At 47.2% G+C, this 23,577-nt stretch overlaps 2 protein-coding genes across 2 annotated transcripts in view; one reads left to right on the top strand and one right to left on the bottom strand.

Moving 5' to 3' along the window:
* Window positions 1-23,577, bottom strand: part of LOC110520380 (ephrin type-A receptor 6) — a 262,188-nt gene that overhangs the window by 53,955 nt on the left and 184,656 nt on the right. The window lies entirely within an intron of this gene.
* On the top strand, window positions 6,497-8,724 carry LOC110520383 (uncharacterized). The gene is made up of 4 exons (XM_021597663.3): window positions 6,497-6,774; window positions 6,892-6,945; window positions 7,138-7,288; window positions 7,419-8,724. Exons 2-4 carry the CDS (start codon window positions 6,906-6,908, stop codon window positions 7,993-7,995), a joined length of 768 nt encoding a protein of 255 aa, XP_021453338.2. The 5' UTR covers window positions 6,497-6,774; window positions 6,892-6,905; the 3' UTR covers window positions 7,996-8,724.

The following is a 23,577-nucleotide window of genomic DNA, read 5'->3' on the forward strand; positions in this document are numbered from 1 at the left end:
TGATGAGAGGAAATGTATTTTAGAGCTTCCCTCTGGCACCTTCCTGCTCAGTTTAGCCAGCAATACCTCTGACAGAAGTGTGTGTGTGAGAGCAGAGACAGGTGTGTCTGAAAAGGTCGCTCTTCTCTTTTTGCAGCAGCTCAGAGGAAACACAGAGTAATGATCTCTCTATCCGTCTTAATTACCACTGTCATGACTGACCATGAGAATCCAAATAGGTCAGATCAGGTTTGCAATGAATAATCAGTTCCCCTCTCACCCGCAGAGGGGGGAGGGGGGGGGGGGGGGGTGTAACTGGTGAGGATTAACAACTCATGTCCTGTTGTAAATCAAGAAGAGAAGATTCAGGTCTTCCTCTCCAATATTCACCAAAGGAATGTCCTTTGTTTCAAGATACTTTAACACGTTCAAAAGCAAAAACTGGAGCAATATTTCTAACATAGAACGTGGGGAATGATCAGAGGCGATCTATAGAACACTAATGTCATTTTGTTTGTTGTTTTGTGATGTCATTAAACATGTTATAAAGGAAATACTGTAACTTGGAAAGTATACCCACTACATGTATGAAGTGTCCATCCTATGCGTTGTGCAAGGTACTATGAAAAATGATTAAAGTGTTTTTGTTAAGAGAGGGATGTGATTTGAGGAGCTATAAGAGATAATTGCTTTACATAAACTTTGAAAGTAACAAGTTATGCCCCCAAGTGAGGTCAGAGAGCGTGTCAGCCTGACGGAACTGCCCCTTTCAAACTACCTGAAAAAATGGTTGGTAAAGAAATGAACATACCAGACCAGAAAAGCGTCAAGCTGCAGCTGCACGTTTAAAGTGGTCTGAACTTTGAATCTCAACAAGAGGTAGAGACGATAAACTCACCTCCCTGACAATCACTGGTACGGCTGATTACCTGTCCTAAGTAAAGTATCTTCGAAAGAGAATTATGTAGGACCACCCTACTACTCTGCTCAAACCATTGTATTACGCTACTCTCATCACCCCACTGGGGACCATCGACCCGGCTGGCTAGCCTATCTTCAAAGAAGCATCTTCAGGAGCGAATGGAAGGAAAATAAACTCTGTAGTTTGGTTCAGGACTACATGACAAGTCACCAGATAACTACAGAGAAGGACAGAAGTATGAGATTGTTGGAACCATTTTGGACAATCAGAGCCATGCGAGCATGCCGCGAAAAGGCCCAACTTCCTTTCCAAGGCGGCCCTGTCCACCGAGAGAGATCCGGCGAACCAAGACATTTCACGTAAATACATTCACGATTCCTTACTCAAAGAGGTTGGCGGTTCGTGTGGAAAGTATTTGATTACTGTAAGTGAGAGTAGTTGCTGTCTTTGTCCCTCTCTACCCCCCTCCATCACTTTTGTAATAAGCATCCGTGTTGTGTCATTCCGCTAGGGACCTGTTTTTAACGTATTACGTGTGTATGTTTATTCTGTGTTACCATTTAATTAGCTAGTAAATAAATCATTAAATCAATTTGTGTAGTACTGAATCATAAGTAAGGTTCAGGTTTTTGCAGATGCAAGGAGGTTAAGACAGTTCAGAATGATGATATGATACGAGGTTATGATTAATAAGTTGACTGTTTATAGATGTGATAGGTAAAGACCTAGTTTAATTCGGGAGATGGTAACTCTTTAAAGAACCGCTCTCGTAGTGCTCCAGATCCTCTCTCCAGATCCTGTCTCATCATTACGCACACCTGCCACCATCATTACGTGCACCTGCGCCTCATGACACTGACCCGGGACTCCATCATCTTCCTTATTACCTGCCCTATATGTGTCACTCCCCTTGGTTCTATCTTCAGGCCTTATTGACTCTGTTTCATATTTGTACGCTTTTCGTGTTTCTTGTTTTGTACTATGTTCTATTTATTATTACATTTGCACTCCCTGTACTTCCCAACTTCCAGTGTTCACGCTACACTCTCTCTCTCTTTCGCTCTCAGAACTATGAATGTTGCCAGAACAACATGCACACGCTTAATTTCCCCATGCTGTAGATCTAGTGAGTATTGGTCTCTCCATCTCTCCATAGCGTGGAGCCAACATAACAGCAGGGGAAATCAACAGTACCATAATGTAATTTCTAAAGATTTGCCTTTTTTTTGGGGGGGGGGGGGGGGGTGTTGGTAAATTGATAGTCAGAGTAATATTATCGACTCACACTGCCAGATTCTCCCTAACACACAAGTTAGTTCACACACTGTGTTGATGTTCAGCCAAGACCGTTTTGAGGCCTAGGCTTCCTCTCTGTCTTTAGGAGGAGGAGCCTGCAGTGAGCAAGAGAATGGAGGGGTGGAAAGGATGGAAAGAAAGGGAGGGAGAGGAGAAGAGGTGAAATGGGGGTATAGATACAGAGGGAGTGGAGAAAATGTGGAGATGGAGTGACAGGAGGGGAGAGACAGAGGAAGGTGAAGAAACGGAGGGATTTTCTCTCTGCTGACAATGGTCTGGCTCTCAGTAAATCCCAGGATGTGGCTGTCTACAGAAGCCCAAATCCCCTGGCTCACACATACACGCAGGCGCATGCACGCACACACACCAGCGCTAGCCCATCTGCTCCTGCAGGTACTGTAAGGCTTTGGTTGACTGCCTCAGTGGGCTAATTCTAAGCCACAGAAATACTCTATCAGGGCAGAGAGCTGTGAGAGCACAGACCCTGATCTAACCACATTCATCTGACATCACTGTAATAGGATGGAGGGTGACTTTTTGCTCTGTCACACACACACACACACGCACACGCACACTCGCACACACACACACACACACACACACACACACACACACACACACACACACACACACACACACACACACACACACACACACACACCACACACACACACACACACACACTGTCCCAGAGGTCAGCAGGATAGTTCTGAATGAGGAAGCATGTCCCCTTCACCTCTTGTCAATGACTCCATGGCCTGCTGCCTGCTACGCTCCACTGCAACACAGTCACACACACCTCACCTCACACACCTATCTATCTTCTGCTCCATCTTTCCCACTGCTGCACCCCATACACACATTTGTCTATCCTTCTTTCCCTCTATCTCCATCCCTTTTCCCCACCACTGCATCCCAATCACAGCTCTATGTCCCTCTATCCTCTATCCTCTCTCCTTCTCCCTCTAGCCTCTCTCTCTATCTCTCCTTCTCTCTCTATCCTCTCTCCTTCTCCCTCTATCCTCTCTGTCTCTCTCCTTCTCCCTCTCTCCTTCTCCTAATATCTCTCCTTTTCTCTATCCACCCTCATTCTCCCTCTATCCTCTCTCTCTATCTCTCCTTCTCTCTCTATCCTCTATCCTCCCTCTCTATCTCTCCTTCTCTCTAACCTCTCTCCTTTCTCTCTATCCTCTCTCCTTCTCTCTATCATCTCTCCTCCTCTCTCTCTATCCTATCTCATTCTCTCTATATCCTCTCACCTTCTCTCTCTCTATCCTCTCTCCTTCTCTCTCCCTCCTTCTCTCTATCCTTTCCCCTTCTCTTTCTCTATCCTCTCTCTGTCTCCCTTTCTATCCCCTCTCTCTCTCTCTCATTCTCCCTCTATCCTCTCTCTCTATCCTCTCTCCTTCTCTCTCTATCCTCTCTCCTTCTCCCTCTATCCTCTCTCTCTATCTCTCCTTTTCTCTATCCACCCTCCTTCTCCCTCTATCCTCTCTCTATCTCTCCTCCTCTCTCTATCCTATCTCATTCTCTCTATATCCTCTCACCTTCTCTCTCTCTATCCTTTCCCCTTCTCTCTCTCTATCCTCTCTCCTTCTCCCTCTCTATCCCCTCTCTCTCTCTCCTTTCTCCATATCCTCTCTCATTCTCTCTCTATTCTCTCTCTGGCTCTCTCTCTCTCCTTCTCTATCTCTATCCTCTCTCCTTCATCTCTATCCTCTCTCCTCTCTCTCTCCTACATCACCATCCTCTCTCTCCTCTCCTTCTCTTTCTATCATTGATGTTGCTCTGTGCTTTCCTCTGTCTATTTTCCTACGAGGCTCAGTGTTCTAATTCGACACCTCTCTCCGTTGTTGAAGTTAGTTTTTATTAAGAGTAGAGACTAGAAAATAAGCAAGGAAAGCAGCACAGCCCTCAGATCAGGTCTATGACTTCAGATGACAGCAGGTGTGTAACAGATCTCTCTCTAGTCAGATTACTCACCCTGTAAGCAGAATCATCGTGTTGAAACTATAGAGTGTAACTCTACAGGGAGAATACATTTCATATTCTCATGTCTCTCTCTCACCAACCGCACCTCCAGAGCAGGATAAATGAAGTGAGACCACACGTTTGAGGGCAAAGTGAACGTCTGTGTGTGTGAGTGTTTGTGTGTGTCTATGTGTGTGTGTCCTATATTCTCAGCAGCAGTCATCCGTCAGGCTGGGGAATGAGATTTAGCTCTCCATGGGTGCTGGGACCTTCGACAGACACACACACACACACACAGCCTGTCCGCCTATACCCAGGCAGAGAGACAGATGGTAAAAAGGTCAGGGCCGTAATGCAGGCGTGAGAGCGAGCGGTGGACAGCCTGATAGATGGGCTTTCTCCGTGAGCGGTTGGGCGAGAGACACACACACACTCACAGGGTGATAGATGTGTTTTGTGCGTGAGTGGCTGTGTGCTTCATTCAGACAGCAGACAGCCGATAGGGCAGTAATGACACTCCTCTGTGCTGGGTCTGAATCCAGTTCCAGGTGGGGCAGAGTGGCATCCCTGGCCAGCAGCACCAACAACTGACCGTCACTGTTATCAGGGTAGGATGATGGTCAAGCAAATGCAACATTTAGGAACATTATTTATTTATTTAAGGTGTCACATCAGGAGCACTGATACTTGGGTCTCCACATGACACATTTTCACTGTCCTCTACATCAGGGTTTCCCCAACTCTGTCCTAACCCCCCCACTCTGTCCTAAATAACCACCTCAGCATCAAGCTTTGACTATTAGAATCAGCTGTGTAGTGCTCGGGCAAAAACCTAAACGGGAGTTTGAGAAATCCAGCTGCCATGGCATCGCTAAGCTGCCATGGCGGGCTCTAGCTGCTTTCCAGAGGCAGGGGCAGGTTGTCTGGCCTGCTGAGGTTGCTGAAGAGCTTGACCCAATGGTTTCTGTGATGATGGTCTCCATGTTTGTGTATCACACAAACAACCAAACACAACAGCCACAATAAATATGTTAGAACTCCATAATATAGCCATTTTCACAAACATTACACTCACAAAAATGATTTTGTCCCTGAGTTGTTTTTATTCTGAGTTTTGTTCATTTGTGAATTCCTCCACCCAATCATTAGGAGTGGAACAGCCCTGCAGCCTTGTGGTGTTACAGAAACTCTACTCTCAGGAGAGTGGACAGAAATAGATTGTATAGAATGTACGATTCCACATTATATATGGTAGCACCATTAAAGTAAGCAAGAACTCATTGGATTTTCCATAAAATCTTTTTCTATGGATGATCTCTCTGCGCCTTTGTTTATGTTTATTTCCGACTCCACTGAAAGGAATCAGGAATCAATTGAATTTATTGACTTTTAAAATATACTGAAACCCTTAAGATCATTTTTTTTTAAGAAGAGTCAGCATTTAGCAACTACCTATTAGATCATTTGGTTCCATAAACAACAATAGCATTAAGGTATGAATTCTGATCAGTAATTTCACTTGAAAGACTGAGTGCAACAATTCAGCTTTATCTGACTGAGTATTAAGTGTAGGACTTGGTTGTGTAAGGAAATACAATCCCTTCTCTCAAAACAATCTCTACTGGGTTGGGGGTCAAAGTTCTTGTCAGGCTATATGTTAAAATATAAGTTATAAGTTAAAATATTTGTTTCATTAAAAATGTTTTATTTAATGTATGCTTTTGGGGTAAACATGTATGTGCATTTTGGATTTATTAACTCCCTATATAGAGTTTTATGATTTGTTTTTGTGGTGGGCGATAGGATTAGTGTACATTTTACAACAAGAAGCAGCTCTACGTGACAAAATACTGACCACAAGAGAACTTCAGACAAACATTAACCTGACGATGTTTCTTATCATATAACATTGCAATATGAAAGTTCAGAGTCCACTGAGTCATCAGTGCGTCACCATACGTATTTTCATTGCCACTTGTTTCCCAACACATCATCTCATGACTAATGTAATTCATTCATTCATTTCTATTGACATTTGAATCAAGTCTACATTTAGTCCATATTTAATCAATCTCTAATTTCACCCCTAATCTGGAAGACAGTATTCAGATAGCGGTCAGACCCGAGTGACATACTTGAAATACAAATAAGTGAATAATAATCAGCTTTTACCTATCAACCAATTCTTCAGCCATTTCATCCCCCTATAGATGAAGTAACACCGTAGAACTACAGAGACAGTTTCCCAGACACAGATTTATCTTAGTCCTAGAGTAAAACACATTTTCAAAGCATTCTCTATTTAAAGCCCTTTTAGTGCAGTACTAGGCTTAATATGTGCCTGGGAAACTGTCCCGTAATGTCTAACGTTGTTATGACGACCCTAAAATGGATGGTGTCAGCAGGTCATCTGGGTCCCCATAACGTGTCCCCAGAGTACTGAGGATGTGATGTGGCAGTCGATGTGACAAGAGGACATACAGCAGGACACTCAGTACTGGACTTTGTTCTTCACTACAATTGCCAGTCCCCTATATATACACACAGCCCTGATACCTGCAGTACACAGTACTACCAGAAACAAGGACACAAGCTCTCTCAAGCAGGTAAGACACTAGCTGCCTCTAGGCATTTTGTAATCACACAGGCTACAATAATATCTGTGATGAGAAACTGAATTTAATATTTCATTCACCAATTGTATTGTTTTCTCCAATTAACAGCCTACAGCCCAGTCATGAATGTCTTAGTGCTGCTTGCTCTTGCTGTTTTCACTGGTGAGTGGAGAATACGTTTTAATACCTTTTCATTTATCAACACTTGGCTGTAGTGTTTGTATTTTTGACAGGGAGCAAATTGACAATACTAAATGTAGCAGTAGTGTAATATCAATGAAAGGAGTAAATGTATCATCTCAAGTAACCTCCAGTCTAGACTGAAAATAAAATAATCCACGGCCTCTCCTAAAGGGTGCAATGCCGAAGGCCTGTGGCAGGACCCGTCTCAGCAACAGCTGGACATGGTGAAAGATGCATTCTGGGACTACGTCGCCAAGGCAACACTCACCGCTGAGGACACCCTACAGAAGATCCGACAGTCAGAGGTGGCACACGAAGTCAAGTAAGTCTCAATATGTAGAAAATAACACAATATAATGGTGTTTCATAACAACTGTTGAGTAACTAACTACCTCTTTGTTAACCTCAATAACTCTGCCTCTGTGTTGACCTTTCTCTCTCTCTCTCCATAGCACCATGGTCTCTGAGAGTGCTGATGCTGTGAACCAGTACACCGTGGCCATGCGCGGGAAGGTGACTCCTCTAACTCAGGACCTGCTGGCAAAGTTTTCCCAGGAGGCCGAGCAGCTTAAGGCTCGTCTGGAGAAGGACCTGAGCACCATGACAGCCAAGCTGCAGCCCTACTCTGACGAGTGGAACGCAGACATCCAGAGGCAGGTGGAGGAGCTGAAAAGGGACATGACCACCTACGCTGAGGCCCTGGACTCTGACACCCTGAAGACCACTTTACTCCAGAAGAGTGAGGAGCTGAAGGGAAGCCTGGAGAAGAGTGTGCAGCAGCTGCAGGCCCAGCTGGGCCCCTACACTGAGGAGCTGAAACAGAAAATGGACCAGAACCTGGAAGAGTTCCAAAAGAGCATGATTCCCCTGACCCAGAGCTTCCAGACACAGCTGACCCAGAGAACCCAGGAGCTCCAGCAGAACCTGGCCCCCTATGGAGAGGAGCTGAAGAAGCTGGACCCATTGGCCCAGGACCTGAAGGCCCAACTAGCTGCTCTCTGGGACTCCTTCACCAAGAAGATCCAGTAATCGGACTGATTTTACTTGGTCTTCTAGAACTGTGTACTGATGAGTCATTTTCCATCAAAGTGCAAAAGGACCAATATGTAAATGTAGGTACCACTATTATGCTGTTTCACTGTATCAGTTACGGGACTCTCCATCTCCTGATCAAGTTGTGTGTGATCTGACGTCTGCATGCAGATCTGTGTGTTTGTCTCCATACCGGCAGGCCTCTGGAAGATCGCCTGCCTCTCTAATGTGTTAATAGTGTGAACATCAATGATGCAAAAGGCCTAACTCTCCACTCTGGAAACACACTCACTCCCTCACACACCCTGCCAGGGGAGGTAGAAGAAATGGAGAATTTGGAGGTGGAGAATGTGTAAAATACAAAGGCTGTTTAGACACAGGGCTGAATTAAACCAAACATGCCTCAGTAAAGTTTGAAGAGTTTAATTACAAAATGCGATATATTCGTTTTCAGAAATATTGGTAAATTGACATGAAATAAAAACACATTATGAACGAGATAGATATTCATTTTCTGTCTTACCATGACATGGGCTAGTGAAAAGACAGACATGACTTAGTTTAGAATATATTGCAAGGTCATTTTATTTTAGAGAGACAAATAATCCTGTTTTGTGGCAAACCGCTATGCTGTATTTCCACCCCAAACAACAGAACTCCAATAGGAAAAGCATCCCGATTGGGTTTTAACAGTTACATGTAATAAAGTATCAATACATAAATAAATATGAACATAATACATTTGTCTCATATTGTGCAAATATCACATAGCACATAGTTTTACACATTTTTTTCTTCGATATACAGTGCCTTGCAAAAGTATTCATCCCCCTTAGCGTTTTTCCTATTTTGTTACATTACAACCTGTAATTTAAAATTATTTTTATGGACAAACACAAAATATGTGTAAGTGAAATGAAAAAAATTACTTGTTTCAAAAAATTGTAAAAAATAAATAAACGGAAAAGTGGTGAATTCACCCCCTTTGGTCTGAAGCCCCTAAATAAGATCTGGTGCAACCAATTACCTTTAGAAGTCACATAATTAGTTAGATTGCACACAGGTGGACTTTATTTAAGTGTCACATGATATCAGTGTATATATACACCTGTTCCGAAAGGCCCCAGAGTCTGCAACCATGAAGACCAAGGAGCTCTCCATACAGGTCAGGGAGAAAGTTGAAGAGAAGTACAGATCAGGGTTGGGTTGTAAAAAAATATCTGAAACTTTGAACATCCCACGGAGCGCCATTAAATCCATTATTTAAAAATGGAAATAATATGGCACCATAACAAACCTGCCAAAACCCATGGACCAAGCAAGGAGGGCATTAATCAGAGAGGCAACAAAGAGACCAAAGATAACCCTGAAGGAGATGCAAAGCTCCACAGCAGAGATTGGAGTATCTGTCCATAGGACCACTTTAAGCCACACACTCTGCAGAGCTGGGCTTTATGGAAGAGTGGCCAGAAAAAAATAAGCAAACATGTTTGGTGTTCGCTAAAAGGCATGTGGGAGACTCCCCAAACATATGGAAGAAGGTACTCTGGTCAGATTAGACAAACATTTAGCTTTTTGGCCATCAAGGAAAATGCTATGACAAACGTGAAAAATTGGCATTTATTGCATTTTGGAATCAAACCCTTAGTTTATTTTTAAGAACTACAAGCTTCCACCTCTCTCTCCTCACCCCCCTCTCTTTTCTTCTACCCTCCCCCTCTTTACTTCATTTCATTATCTGTCCTTCTACACTACCATCTTCCATCCTCGTCTCTCCTCTTCCTTTCACTCTTCCTCTCTTCCACTTCTCTTTACAGTATATCCTCCAGCCTCCTCCCTTCTCTTTACAGTACATCCTCCAGCCTCCTCCCTTCTCTTTACAGTATATCCTCCAGCCTCCTCCCTTCTCTTTACAGTATATCCTCCAGCCTCCTCCCTTCTCTTTACAGTACATCCTCCAGCCTCCTCCCTTCTCTTTACAGTACATCCTCCAGCCTCCTCCCTTCTCTTTACAGTACATCCTCCAGCCTCCTCCCTTCTCTTTACAGTACATCCTCCAGCCTCCTCCCTTCTCTTTACAGTACATCCTCCAGCTTCCTCCCTTCTCTTTACAGTACATCCTCCAGCCTCCTCCCTTCTCTTTACAGTATATCCTCCAGCCTCCTCCCTTCTCTTTACAGTACATCCTCCAGCCTCCTCCCTTCTCTTTACAGTACATCCTCCAGCCTCCTCCCTTCTCTTTACAGTATATCCTCCAGCCTCCTCCCTTCTCTTTACAGTATATCCTCCAGCCTCCTCCCTTCTCTTTACAGTACATCCTCCAGCCTCCTCCCTTCTCTTTACAGTACATCCTCCAGCCTCCTCCCTTCTCTTTACAGTACATCCTCCAGCCTCCTCCCTTCTCTTTACAGTACATCCTCCAGCCTCCTCCCTTCTCTTTACAGTACATCCTCCAGCCTCCTCCCTTCTCTTTACAGTATATCCTCCAGCCTCCTCCCTTCTCTTTACAGTATATCCTCCAGCCTCCTCCCTTCTCTTTACAGTACATCCTCCAGCCTCCTCCCTTCTCTTTACAGTACATCCTCCAGCCTCCTCCCTTCTCTTTACAGTATATCCTCCAGCCTCCTCCCTTCTCTTTACAGTACATCCTCCAGCCTCCCCCCTTCTCTTTACAGTATATCCTCCAGCCTCCTCCCTTCTCTTTACAGTACATCCTCCAGCCTCCTCCCAGTCCGTCAGCTGAGTCCTTCAGTAGTCCTGAGTGGACTCTTTACACAGTTCCAACCCCTCTCTCTGATTCCCTGGATCTCATACTAATAACTACTACTACTCAGAGTCGGAGGACACTCTATTCCCTGTGTGTGTGTGTGTGTGTGTGTGAGAGAGTGGTTGTCTGTGTCTTAGAGTGGGTGTGCGTGTGTGTGTGTGATTGGGTGTGTGTGTGTGACTGTGTGTATGACTGTGTGCTTCCCTGCGTGCATCTGTTAGACTTTGGGGTTGGTTCGTCTCAGTGCAATGACCCTGGATGTCCTCTCTACAGTAGTTTTCTATTACTGAGGCATTCTTCCACCCAGATCTCTGTATACCTGATTCTGTTTCATCCAGAATTATAGAACTCCAGATGTGCTTTTGACTTCTGCTCTTCTCCTCATCCCTCTTTCACACGTTCATCTCTCGTCCTGCAGAAGGTAGAGCGAGCTTGCAATTTCATATTACTGTCTACTATTTCCTATTTCTCTGCCTCTGATCTGTTTAGGGGTTTCAATACCAGAGGCCTGCCAGGGTAATTATCAGCGATGCACCAAGCCATTTAGGTTAGCTAGCATCATTACACTGCACTGTGTATGTGTGTGTGTGTGTGTGACTACAGCACTGTTCTCTCTTAGTCAGCATAATCACTTCATTACAGGTGCAAGGATACACATACACAGCATTTCCCTGTGTTAGTGTGTTCTGTATGTGTTTTTGTGCAAGGGTGCACACACAGCATTTTGACTGCATTCTCCTCCCAATATACAAACCACTTAGACTGAGACAGCCACTCAGTCATACTAATATCTACAAATACAGCATTAGTTTAATGGATGAACACAGAGGCGTAGTCTAGTTGACACACTGCACTGCAAGCAAGGGCTTGGGATGTTTTCTGGGTTATATCAATACATGAATGTTTGAAATAGCCTATTTTCTGGGTGTGAATCCTGCTGTCTGCTTGCAGCATCTCTCAGCAGACCTTTTTGGGAAAGCACAGCAGTTTATATTCCCAATTACTTTGTGCCTTGGTTCAGGAACTCTGACTTTATGACATCTGCATCTCAAAATCCATCCTGAATTTGGGAAGTGGAACCCTCTGTTCCAGTTAACATAGTTTCCTGGGGGTGTTCTAACAGGCAGTTTCTCCTTAAGAAGACAGGTGTAGTATAGTGATTGGGATATCGCCAGATGACCTACCTGTTATAGTGATGAAGACGGGTCTAGAACCAGAGAATGAACATGGCTTTGCACTGTGAAACCTAGAAAAGTATGAGCTGTTACTAAAGCGAGTTAAATTAGAACCAGGAATACTTCTTTAATTCAACCACACAACAACAGGTTCTCTCTCTCTCTCTCTCTCTCTCTCTCTCTCTCTCTCTCTCTCTCTCTCTCTCTCTCTCTCTCTCTCTCTCTCTCTCTCTCTCTCTCTCTCTCTCTCTCTCTCTCTCTCTCTCTCTCTCTCTCTCTCTCTCTCTCTCTCTCTCTCTCTCTCTCTCTCTCTCTCTCTCTCTCTCTCTCTCTCTCTCTCTCTCTCTCTCTCTCTCTCTCTCTCTCTCTCTCTCTCTCTCTCTCTCTCTCTCTCTCTCTCTCTCTCTCTCTCTCTCTCTCTCTCTCTCTCTCTCTCTCTCTCTCACACACACATGCATACATACATACGCAGAAGTAGAGTTAACCAGATCTCTGCTAGAGCTCTGTGCTCTAACCTTGAGTTCTCCTTGTGAAAGATACACACTGGAGCAAACAACATTATGCACACTGAAAGAAGCCCCTGTCATCTCATACAGCCAAACACACCTTCCCTCAGCAGAACTGGAAATACACTCAGACCTATTTGAATATCAGCTTTCAAAGTCAAGACATGGTTAGAAGGTGGAGTGGGCTGTCTGTTCATTTAAAACTGCAAACATCAAGGGAGGCTACGGGTCCATGAGGGTAGCAGACCAAACATTTCAAAAGAGCTTTGAATAGATAATAGTAATGTACCTTTTAATTTTTTTCTTAAAAAGTTAAAAGCAGATAATTTATCATTCTTTAAAAGAAGCAGATTACAGCTTAAATTACCTAAATAAAATCATCCACTGTAAAAATATGGACGGCATATGAGCACAATGGGTCGTTTTATTTGTTTATTTATTGTTTGTTTGAACCTTTATTTAACTAGGCAAGTCAGTTAAGAACAAATTCTTATTTACAATGACGGCCTAGGAACGGTGGGCTAACTGCCTTGTTCAGGGGCAGAACGACAGATTTTTACCTTGTCAGCTCGGGGATTCGATTCAGCAACCTTCCGGTTACTAGTCCAACGCTCTAACCACCTGCTGCCTAGTTTGGAGAGTCTCCTATTGTTACCTCAGAGTGGTTCAGACACCAACTGACTTCTAACCCCTGACCCCTCTCAGTTCTGAGAGCAACAGCAGTCAGATCAACTCTACACACACGTACAGCCCCAGTGCAGGGCTTTGTTCTCTCTGAGGGGATCTGAGGGTTGGGGAGGTAGAGGTTGGAGATGAGAGCAGGACACACACCTGGTGAAGTCAGAGGATCTCCGCACACCTTCAGACAGACAGACAGGCAGGTACATCTACCTTTCATCAACACTAATGGATAACATGTCACTGATCTGTTGTACAAGTGAATGCAACAGAGAAAGAGAGACACTGTTCCATATTTATCTCATTGACCAAAACATATTTTTTACTACTCTTTCTTTACCCATTCGTTTCATTCTATTGCTACTTCACTGTCGAGACGGGAACTTGGAAGTAAGCATTTCATTACACAGTGTACTAGATGTACGGTGAGTGAACAAAAGTGCTCTCTCCATGACATAGACTGACCAGGTGAATCCAGGTGACAGCTATGATCCCTTATTGATGTCACTTGTTAAATCCACTTCAATCAGTGTAGATGAAAGGGAGGAGGTTAAAGAAGGATTTTTAAGCCTCGAGACAATTTAGGCATTAATTGTGTATGTTAGCCATTCAGAGGGTGAATGGGGAAGTAGGTGCAGGTGCACCAGTTCGGGTTTTTGTATCAAGAATGATCCACCACCGAAAGGACATCCAGTCAACTTGACAACTGTGGGAAGCATTGGAGTCAACATCCCTGGGAAATGCTTTCGACACCTTGTCCATGCCCCAGCCATTAGAGGCTGTTCTGAGGGCAAAAGGGGAGGGTGCAACTCAATATTAGGAAGATGTTCCTAATTGTTTGTACACTCAGTGTATATCGTGTATATGCCGAATAAACAAACTTGAACTTGAGTTGGTTTGTAATGGGATCATTCACCCAAATGTGACTTTAACCCTGACCCTGACCCTGACCTCACCTCTAACCCTCACCTTATATCAACAACAAATACACCTTCTCAAAGAATATATGTACTTGTCTTCATAGTCAGAGTGTGGTGTAATTGTGTGTTTGATATAGCATGTCCCAATCATTTCCGTCAGAACAGTGTGTGTAGTCCTTACAGTTTGTCACATGGGCTGAGGAAACAGAGCCCGAGACAGAAACAGTTGCTCAGTATACTTAGAAATGGACAGTAAACAGAGAGAAAACCGATTCATTCTCCATTTCACCTTTATCCTTAGGTAGCTCTGAGGTACACTAATTACACAAAATGGAATTATAAAACCAAACAAGTTATCAGACTGAGCAAGAGAACGGAGAGAGATTTTTGCTTAAAAATAATCTTTCATCATCTTTCTCCTTTCTTTCTCCCTTTCCTTTCTCTCTTTAATCTCCCCCTCTTCTCTCCCTCCTCCTCCTCCTCCTCCACCTCCTCCTCCTCCCCCTCTCCTCTCCAACTAGTACTGTTATTATGGGTGCAGCTGGTGGTAGGGCAGAGATGAGAGAGGGAGAAAGAGAGGTTAGGGGTGTGTGTGTGAGATAATTACCCGTGTTGCCTGGGAGCAGAAAGAATGAGAGAGAGAGAGGGAGAGAGAGGGAGAGAGAGAATGAGAGAGAGAGAGAGAGAGAGAGAGAGAGAGAGAGAGAGAGAGAGAGAGGGGGAGAGAGAGAATGAGAGAGAGAGAGAGAACAAGAGCGAGAGAGCGAAAGAGAGAGAGAGGGAGAGAGAGAATGAGAGAGAGAGAGAGAGAGAGAGAGAGAGAGAGAGAGAGAGAGAGAGTAGAGATACAGTAGTTATTTCTGTCTGCCTAGACGCAGACACACACCATGAGAAGCCCAATCTGAGAGCACATTATTACAGACATAGAGACCAACTCTAACACATTTCAAGCAATACAGCACATTACAACACAGACTGTTCTAATCATAGTTCATTCTGATGGTCCGAGGAGCGTTCCAATAATATACAACATTATCGCATTATCGCATTATCGCTTACAGCCCTGCTCTGCTGTACAATACCACACGATCAAGCGGAATTGATATCTCTGGGATATATTTTATGTGGATAAAAGTTCTGCTATGTGTGACACTAGTAAAACAGGCAGAAGGTTTTTACACCCAAGCACTGGATCTGAGCTGTCAGTCTTGAGTGTTAGATGGGGTGTGTTGTTATTGTGTTCATGCGTGCATGTTGTCTGTTCTGAGTTTTAAAACTTCACTCTTCAGTAACCAGTTCTTCATTCCCATTAAGTTTGAGAGACATTAACTGCAAGAAGAATTAGTGCTAAATTAATAAAACACCCTATCATTTAATAGCCACAGGACTAACAATTATGGATGTAATGTGTTTTATCCCGCCTGTCACAAAATGTGTTGAGTTGTAGATTATTGGAACAAAGACTGAAAAACTTAGCTTGTTGAAAACCAAAAATATATGAAATCAAACTAAAGGGGCAAAGAAAAGATGGAATGTCTTTTACAGTAAAAGCACACTAAAGGCCAAACACTATACATGTGTTTAAACTGTATGATATGTCATTGGTCTTTACTAACCTGATAAACACAGCCTTATAAATCTACATTAGGAGGATGTGAATCTAAAATATAATAACATGCACTGACACTCTATACTATGACAAACACCTACCTTTAAAACATGGATATGTGCTGAAGGAGTTAGTGAGAGAGAGGAAGTGAGAGAGGCAGAGACTGAGAGAAAGGGAGAAAGAGAGAGGAAGCGAGAGAGAGAGAGACAGAGAGAGAGAGAGACAGAGAGAGAGAGAGACAGAGAGAGAGAGAGAGACAGAGAGACAGAGAGAGAGGACGTGAGAGAGGGAGAGACTGAGAGAAAGGGAGAAAGAGAGAGAGAGAGAGAGAGAGAGGGGGAGAGACAGACAGAGGGAGAGAGAGAGAGAGAGACAGAGAGAGAGACAGAGAGAGAGAGAGAGAGAGAGCGGGAGAGAGAGAGAGAGAGAGAGAGAGAGAGAGAGAGAGAGAGAGAGACAAAGAGAGAGAGAGAGAGAGAGAGAGAGAGAGAGAGAGAGAGAGAGAGAGAGAGAGAGAGAGAGAGAGAGAAAGCAGTTAGGCATTACTAGGATAAATACTTTGATAAATCAGTACAGGAAAGAGAACGAGCTGTCAAATACATTTATTAATACACTTATCCAATCCTGTTGTCGCTCCATATCTCCCTGTACAGGGGCTATAAAGAAGACTAATGTGGGTGTGTGTCAGTGATGATGGAGATGACCCTGGTCGTGAAAGGTCACACCGACACAAAGTCCTGTCCCTGGGAGCCTCGTCCCGCACGCACACACACCACATGTACCTGTAATAGAAGTTTCAAACTTCAAGTTCCACATTTTATTAATGGTACAGGATACACATGGTGTACGCCGCAGGTTCCTTCTTGACAATGCTACAACAATAAGAAATAATAAAAGAGAAGAATGGAAAACAAGGTGGCTACAGGGATGTGGTGTGGCGGTGATGCTAAGGGCGCTCTCTAAGCCACAGCAGTATAAATCACAGGCTAATAACACAGTGCTGAGTTGGCCTGTATTTACTACCACTCTCTCTGCCTGCAAGGCCACACTGCTGCACTACACTACTCTACACTACACTACCTGCCTGCGATCACAGTACACATCATCTACTCACACATCCCTCATCTTTATTAAACACTCTACATGGGCCCGGTACACTGTATATGGACTAATACATGCACTCTGTCATAAAGATTGGACAACTTGTACAGAAGTGGACAGAAGATAAGGGGAGGAGAGGAGAGAAGATAAGGAGAGGAGAGAAGATAAGGGGAGGAGAGGAGAGAAGATAAGGAGAGGAGAGAAGATAAGGGGAGGAGAGGAGAGAAGATAAGGAGAGGAGAGGAGAGAAGATAAGGGGAGGAGAGATGATAAGTGGAGGAGAGGAGAGAAGATAAGGGGAGGAGAGAAGAGAAGAGAAGATAAGGAGAGGAGAGGAGAGAAGATAAGGGGAGGAGAGAAGATAAGGGGAGGAGAGAAGAGAAAATAAGGGAAAGAGAGGGGAGAAGGTAAGGGGAGGAGAGGAGCTAAGGGGAGGAGAGAAGAGAAGATAAGGGGAGGAGAGGAGAGAAGATAAGGGGAGGAGAGGAGAGAAGATAAGGGGAGAAGATAAGAGAAGATACGGGGAGGAGATAAGATAAGGGGAGAAGAGGAGAGAAGATAAGGGGAGGAGAGGACAGAAGATACGGGGAGGAGAGGAGAGAAGATAAGGGGAAGAGAGAAGATAAGGGGAGGAGAGAAGAGAAAATAAGGGGAGGAGAGGAGAGAAGATAAGGGGAGGAGATAAGAGAAGATAAGGGGAGGAGAGAAGATAAGGGGAGGAGAGAAGATAAGGGGAGGAGAAGAGAGAAGATAAGGGGTGGAAAGAAGATAAGGGGAGGAGAGGAGATAAGGGGAGGAGAGAAGAGAAGATAAGGGGAGGAGAGGAGAGAAGATAAGGGGAGAAGAGATGATAAGTGGAGGAGAGGAGAGAAGATAAGGGGAGGAGAGAAGAGAAGAGAAGATAAGGAGAGGAGAGGAGAGAAGATAAGGGGAGGAGAGAAGATAAGGGGAGGAGAGAAGAGAAAATAAGGGAAAGAGAGGGGAGAAGGTAAGGGGAGGAGAGGAGCTAAGGGGAGGAGAGAAGAGAAGATAAGGGGAGGAGAGGAGAGATGATAAGTGGAGGAGAGGACAAAAGATAAGGGGAGGAGAGAAGAGAAGATAAGGAGAGGAGAGGAGAGAAGATAAGGGGAGGAGAGAAGATAAGGGGAGAAGATAAGGGATGGAGAGAAGATAAGGGGAGGGGAGAAGATAATGGGAGGAGAGGAGAGATGATAAGTGGAGGAGAGGAGAGAAGATAAGGGGAGGAGAGGAGAGAAGATAAGGGGAGGGAAGGAGAGAAGATACGGGGAGGAGAGGTGAGGAGAGAAAGGGGAAAAAATGAGAAAGGGGAGATGAGAAGAGGAGAGGAGAGGAAGGGGAGGAGGTTTTGATATCAACAGGCATGATCAGAAAATGTTATCTCCTCTTTAACTGGGAGAGGACACGATTAAAGTGAAGTTCCTTCAGCGATACTAATATATATTCCTACTAGAGAGTCTGCTGAAGAGGAGCACACTCTCTCTCTCTCTCTCTGCCTGTCCCTGATTGCTTTGGTGACACACACGATTAGCCAGCTGCTTCCCCTGATTAAAAAAACTCCCCTCTTTCTAGAGCATGTCCTCCTTTTCCTCCTTCCTCTGGCCCTCCATCCACTCCTCCACCTGTCTCCCTCCTTTCCCAAGTCTTCTGTCTCTCTCCTCCTTCCTCTGGCCCTCCATCCACTCCTCCACCTGTCTCCTCCTTCCTCTGGCCCTCCATCCACTCCTCCACCTGTCTCCTCCTTTCCCAAGTCTTCTGTCTCTCTCCTCCTTCCTCTGGCCCTCCATCCACTCCTCCTTCCTCTGGCCCTCTATCTACTCCTCCACCTGTCTCCTCCTTTCCCAAGTCTTCTGTCTCTCTCCTCCTTCCTCTGGCCCTCCATCCACTCCTCCACCTGTCTCCTCCTTCCTCTGGCCATTCAGCTACTCCTCAACCTGTCTCCTCCTTCCTCTGGCCCTCCATCCACTCCTTCACCTGTCTCCTCCTTTCCCAAGTCTTCAGTCTCTCTCCTCCTTCCTCTGGCCCTCCATCTACTCCTACACCTGTCTCCTCCTTCCTCTGGCCCTCCATCCACTCCTCCAACTGTCTCCTCCTTTCCCAAGTTTTCTGTCTCTCTCCTCCTTCCTCTGGCCCTCCATCCACTCCTCCACCTGTCTCCTCCTTCCTCTGGCCCTCCATCTACTCCTCCACCTGTCTCCTCCTTTCTCAAGTCTTCTGTCTCTCTCCTCCTTCCTCTGGCCCTCCATCCACTCCTCCATCTGTCTCCTCCTTCCTCTGGGCATCCAGCTACTCCTCAACCTGTCTCCTCCTTCCTCTGGCCCTCCATCCACTCCTCCACCTGTCTCCTCCTTTCCCAAGTCTTCTGTCTCTTTCCTCCTTCCTCTGGCCTTCCATCTACTCCTCCACCTGTCTTCTCCTTCCTCTGGCCCTCCATCCACTCCTACACCTGTCTCCTCCTTTCCCAAGTCTTCTGTCTCTCTCCTCATTCCTCTGGCCCTCCATCCACTCCTCCACCTGTCTCCTCCTTCCTCTGGCCCTCCATCCACTCCTCCACATGTCTCCTCCTTTCCCAAGTCTTCTGTCTCTCTCCTCCTTCCTCTGGCCCTCCATCCACTCCTCCACCTGTCTCCTCCCTCTGGCCCTCCATCTACTCCTCCACCTGTCTCCTCCTTCCTCTGGCCCTCCATCCACTCCTCCACCTGTCTCCTCCTTCCTCTGGCCCTCGATCCACACCTCCATCTGTCTCCCTCCTTCCTCTGCCCTCCATCCACTCCTTCACCTGTCTCCTCCTTTCCCAAGTCTTCAGTCTCTCTCCTCCTTCCTCTGGCCCTCCATCTACTCCTACACCTGTCTCCTCCTTCCTCTGGCCCTCCATCCACTCCTCCAACTGTCTCCTCCTTTCCCAAGTTTTCTGTCTCTCTCCTCCTTCCTCTGGCCCTCCATCCACTCCTCCACCTGTCTCCTCCTTCCTCTGGCCCTCCATCTACTCCTCCACCTGTCTCCTCCTTTCTCAAGTCTTCTGTCTCTCTCCTCCTTCCTCTGGCCCTCCATCCACTCCTCCATCTGTCTCCTCCTTCCTCTGGGCATCCAGCTACTCCTCAACCTGTCTCCTCCTTCCTCTGGCCCTCCATCCACTCCTCCACCTGTCTCCTCCTTTCCCAAGTCTTCTGTCTCTTTCCTCCTTCCTCTGGCCTTCCATCTACTCCTCCACCTGTCTTCTCCTTCCTCTGGCCCTCCATCCACTCCTACACCTGTCTCCTCCTTTCCCAAGTCTTCTGTCTCTCTCCTCATTCCTCTGGCCCTCCATCCACTCCTCCACCTGTCTCCTCCTTCCTCTGGCCCTCCATCCACTCCTCCACATGTCTCCTCCTTTCCAAGTCTTCTGTCTCTCTCCTCCTTCCTCTGGCCCTCCATCCACTCCTCCACCTGTCTCCTCCCTCTGGCCCTCCATCTACTCCTCCACCTGTCTCCTCCTTCCTCTGGCCCTCCATCCACTCCTCCACCTGTCTCCTCCTTCCTCTGGCCATTCAGCTACTCCTCAACCTGTCTCCTCCTTCCTCTGGCCCTCCATCCACTCCTTCACCTGTCTCCTCCTTTCCCAAGTCTTCAGTCTCTCTCCTCCTTCCTCTGGCCCTCCATCTACTCCTACACCTGTCTCCTCCTTCCTCTGGCCCTCCATCCACTCCTCCAACTGTCTCCTCCTTTCCCAAGTTTTCTGTCTCTCTCCTCCTTCCTCTGGCCCTCCATCCACTCCTCCACCTGTCTCCTCCTTCCTCTGGCCCTCCATCTACTCCTCCACCTGTCTCCTCCTTTCTCAAGTCTTCTGTCTCTCTCCTCCTTCCTCTGGCCCTCCATCCACTCCTCCATCTGTCTCCTCCTTCCTCTGGGCATCCAGCTACTCCTCAACCTGTCTCCTCCTTCCTCTGGCCCTCCATCCACTCCTCCACCTGTCTCCTCCTTTCCCAAGTCTTCTGTCTCTTTCCTCCTTCCTCTGGCCTTCCATCTACTCCTCCACCTGTCTTCTCCTTCCTCTGGCCCTCCATCCACTCCTACACCTGTCTCCTCCTTTCCCAAGTCTTCTGTCTCTCTCCTCATTCCTCTGGCCCTCCATCCACTCCTCCACCTGTCTCCTCCTTCCTCTGGCCCTCCATCCACTCCTCCACATGTCTCCTCCTTTCCCAAGTCTTCTGTCTCTCTCCTCCTTCCTCTGGCCCTCCATCCACTCCTCCACCTGTCTCCTCCCTCTGGCCCTCCATCTACTCCTCCACCTGTCTCCTCCTTCCTCTGGCCCTCCATCCACTCCTCCACCTGTCTCCTCCTTCCTCTGGCCCTCGATCCACTCCTCCATCTGTCTCCTCCTTCCTCTGGCCCTCCATCCACTCCTCCACCTGTCTCCTCCTTTCCCAAGTCTTCTGTCTCTCTCCTCCTTCCTCTGGCCCTCCATCCACTCCTCCACCTGTCTCCTCCTTCCTCTGGCCCTCCATCCACTCCTCCACCTGTCTCCTCCTTTCCCAAGTCTTCTGTCTATCTCCTCCTTCCTCTGGCCCTCCATCCATTCCTCCATCTGTCTCCTCCTTCCTCTGGGCATCCAGCTACTCCTCAACCTGTCTCCTCCTTCCTCTGGCCCTCCATCCACTCCTCCACCTGTCTACTCCTTTCCCAAGTCTTCTGTCTCTCTCCTCCTTCCTCTGGCCTTCCATCCACTCCTCCACCTGTCTCCTCCTTCCTCTGGCCCTCCATCTACTCCTCCACCTGTCTCCTCCTTTCCCAAGTCTTCTGTCTCTCTCCTCCTTCCTCTGGCCCTCCATCCACTCCTCCACCTCTCTCCTCCTTCCTTTGGCCCTCCATCTACTCCTCCACCTGTCTCCTCCTTTCCCAAGTATTCTGTCTCTCTCCTCCTTCCTCTGGCCCACCATCCACTCATCCACCTGTCTCCCCTTTCCTCTGGCCCTCCATCCACTCCTCCACCTGTCTCCTCCTTCCTCTGGCCCTCCATCCACTCCTCCACCTGTCTCCTCCTTCCTCTGGCCCTCCATCCACTCCTCCACCTGTCTCCTCCTTCCTCTGGCCCTCCATCCACTCCTACACATGTCTCCTCCTTCCTCTGGCCCTCCATCCACTCCTCCACCTGTCTCCTCCTTCCTCTGGCCCTCCATCCACTCCTCCACCTGTCTCCTTCTTCCTCTGGCCCTCCATCCACTCCTCCACCTGTCTCCTCCTTTCCCAAGTCTTCTGTCTCTCTCCTCCTTCCTCTGGCCCTCCATCTACTCCTCCACCTGTCTCCTCCTTTCCCAAGTCTTCTGTCTCTCTCCTCCTTCCTCTGGCCCTCCATCCACTCCTCCACCTGTCTCCTCCTTCCTCTGGCCCTCCATCTACTCCTCCACCTGTCTCCTCCTTTCCCAAGTCTTCTGTCTCTCTCCTCCTTCCTCTGGCCCTCCATCTACTCCTCCACCTGTCTCCTCCTTCCTCTGGCCCTCCATCTACTCCTCCACCTGTCTCCTCCTTCCTCTGGCCCTCCATCCACTCCTCCACCTGTCTCCTCCTTCCTCTGGCCCTCCATCCACTCCTCCACCTGTCTCCTCCTTTCCCAAGTCTTCTGTCTCTCTCCTCCTTCCTCTGGCCCTCCATCCACTCCTCCACCTGTCTCCTCCTTCCTCTGGCCCTCCATCTACTCCTCCACCTGTCTCCTCCTTTCCCAAGTCTTCTGTCTCTCTCCTCCTTCCTCTGGCCCTCCATCCACACCTCCACCTGTCTCCTCCTTCCTCTGGCCCTCCATCCACTCCTCCACTTGTCTCCTCCTTCCCTCTGGCCCTCCATCTACTCCTCCACCTGTCTCCTCCTTTCCCAAGTCTTCTGTCTCTCTCCTCCTTCCTCTGGCCCTCCATCCACTCCTCCACCTCTCTCCTCCTTCCTTTGGCCCTCCATCTACTCCTCCACCTGTCTCCTCCTTTCCCAAGTATTCTGTCTCTCTCCTCCTTCCTCTGGCCCTCCATCCACTCATCCACCTGTCTCCCCTTTCCTCTGGCCCTCCATCCACTCCTCCACCTGTCTCCTCCTTCCTCTGGCCCTCCATCCACTCCTCCACCTGTCTCCTCCTTCCTCTGGCCCTCCATCTACTCCTCCACCTGTCTCCTCCTTCCTCTGGCCCTCCATCTACTCATCCACCTGTCTCCTCCTTCCTATGGCCCTCCCTCTACTCCTCCACCTGTCTCCTCCTTCCTCTGGCCCTCCATCCACTCCTCCACCTGTCTCCTCCTTTCCCAAGTCTTCTGTCTCTCTCCTCCTCACTGTCTTTATACCTCTCTGTCTTCCCCTCTCCTACCCACTTTTCCTCACCCACACACACTCGTTCATTTCCTGCCTACTCCTCTTTCTCCTTCCATCACTCACTCACTCACTCACTCACTCACTCACTCACTCACTCACTCACTCACTCACTCACTCACTCTCCAGACATGTATATCACCCCTCTGTCTTTCTCTCTCCTGGGTTTAGTCTCTCATTTCACTTCTCCCAACATTCAATTAACTTTCCACTTCCTCTCCACCGTGACTCCCCCAACGCGTCAATCACACTCTGCTGCCGCGGCGCCTGACAGCTGGTCCCGCCCCTTCCTCCCAGCGGCTTCCTGTGTTCCGCCAGGCGTGACCCAGTCACCTGGTGGGGGCCTCCCACCTCCCTGATGCACAGCCCTCTGGGATACCTGGCGGGGCGGCCATACTGCCTGGGCTCAGGGAAGATACGCTAGGTTAACTGTTTATAAGAAACTCCTGTCCAATAGCTCACTGGGGACGGGAGGGAGTAT

The sequence above is a fragment of the Oncorhynchus mykiss genome, chromosome 3 (genome assembly GCF_057628025.1).
Source record: "Oncorhynchus mykiss isolate SJ-2025 chromosome 3, ASM5762802v1, whole genome shotgun sequence".
Taxonomy (NCBI): Eukaryota; Metazoa; Chordata; class Actinopteri; order Salmoniformes; family Salmonidae; genus Oncorhynchus; species Oncorhynchus mykiss.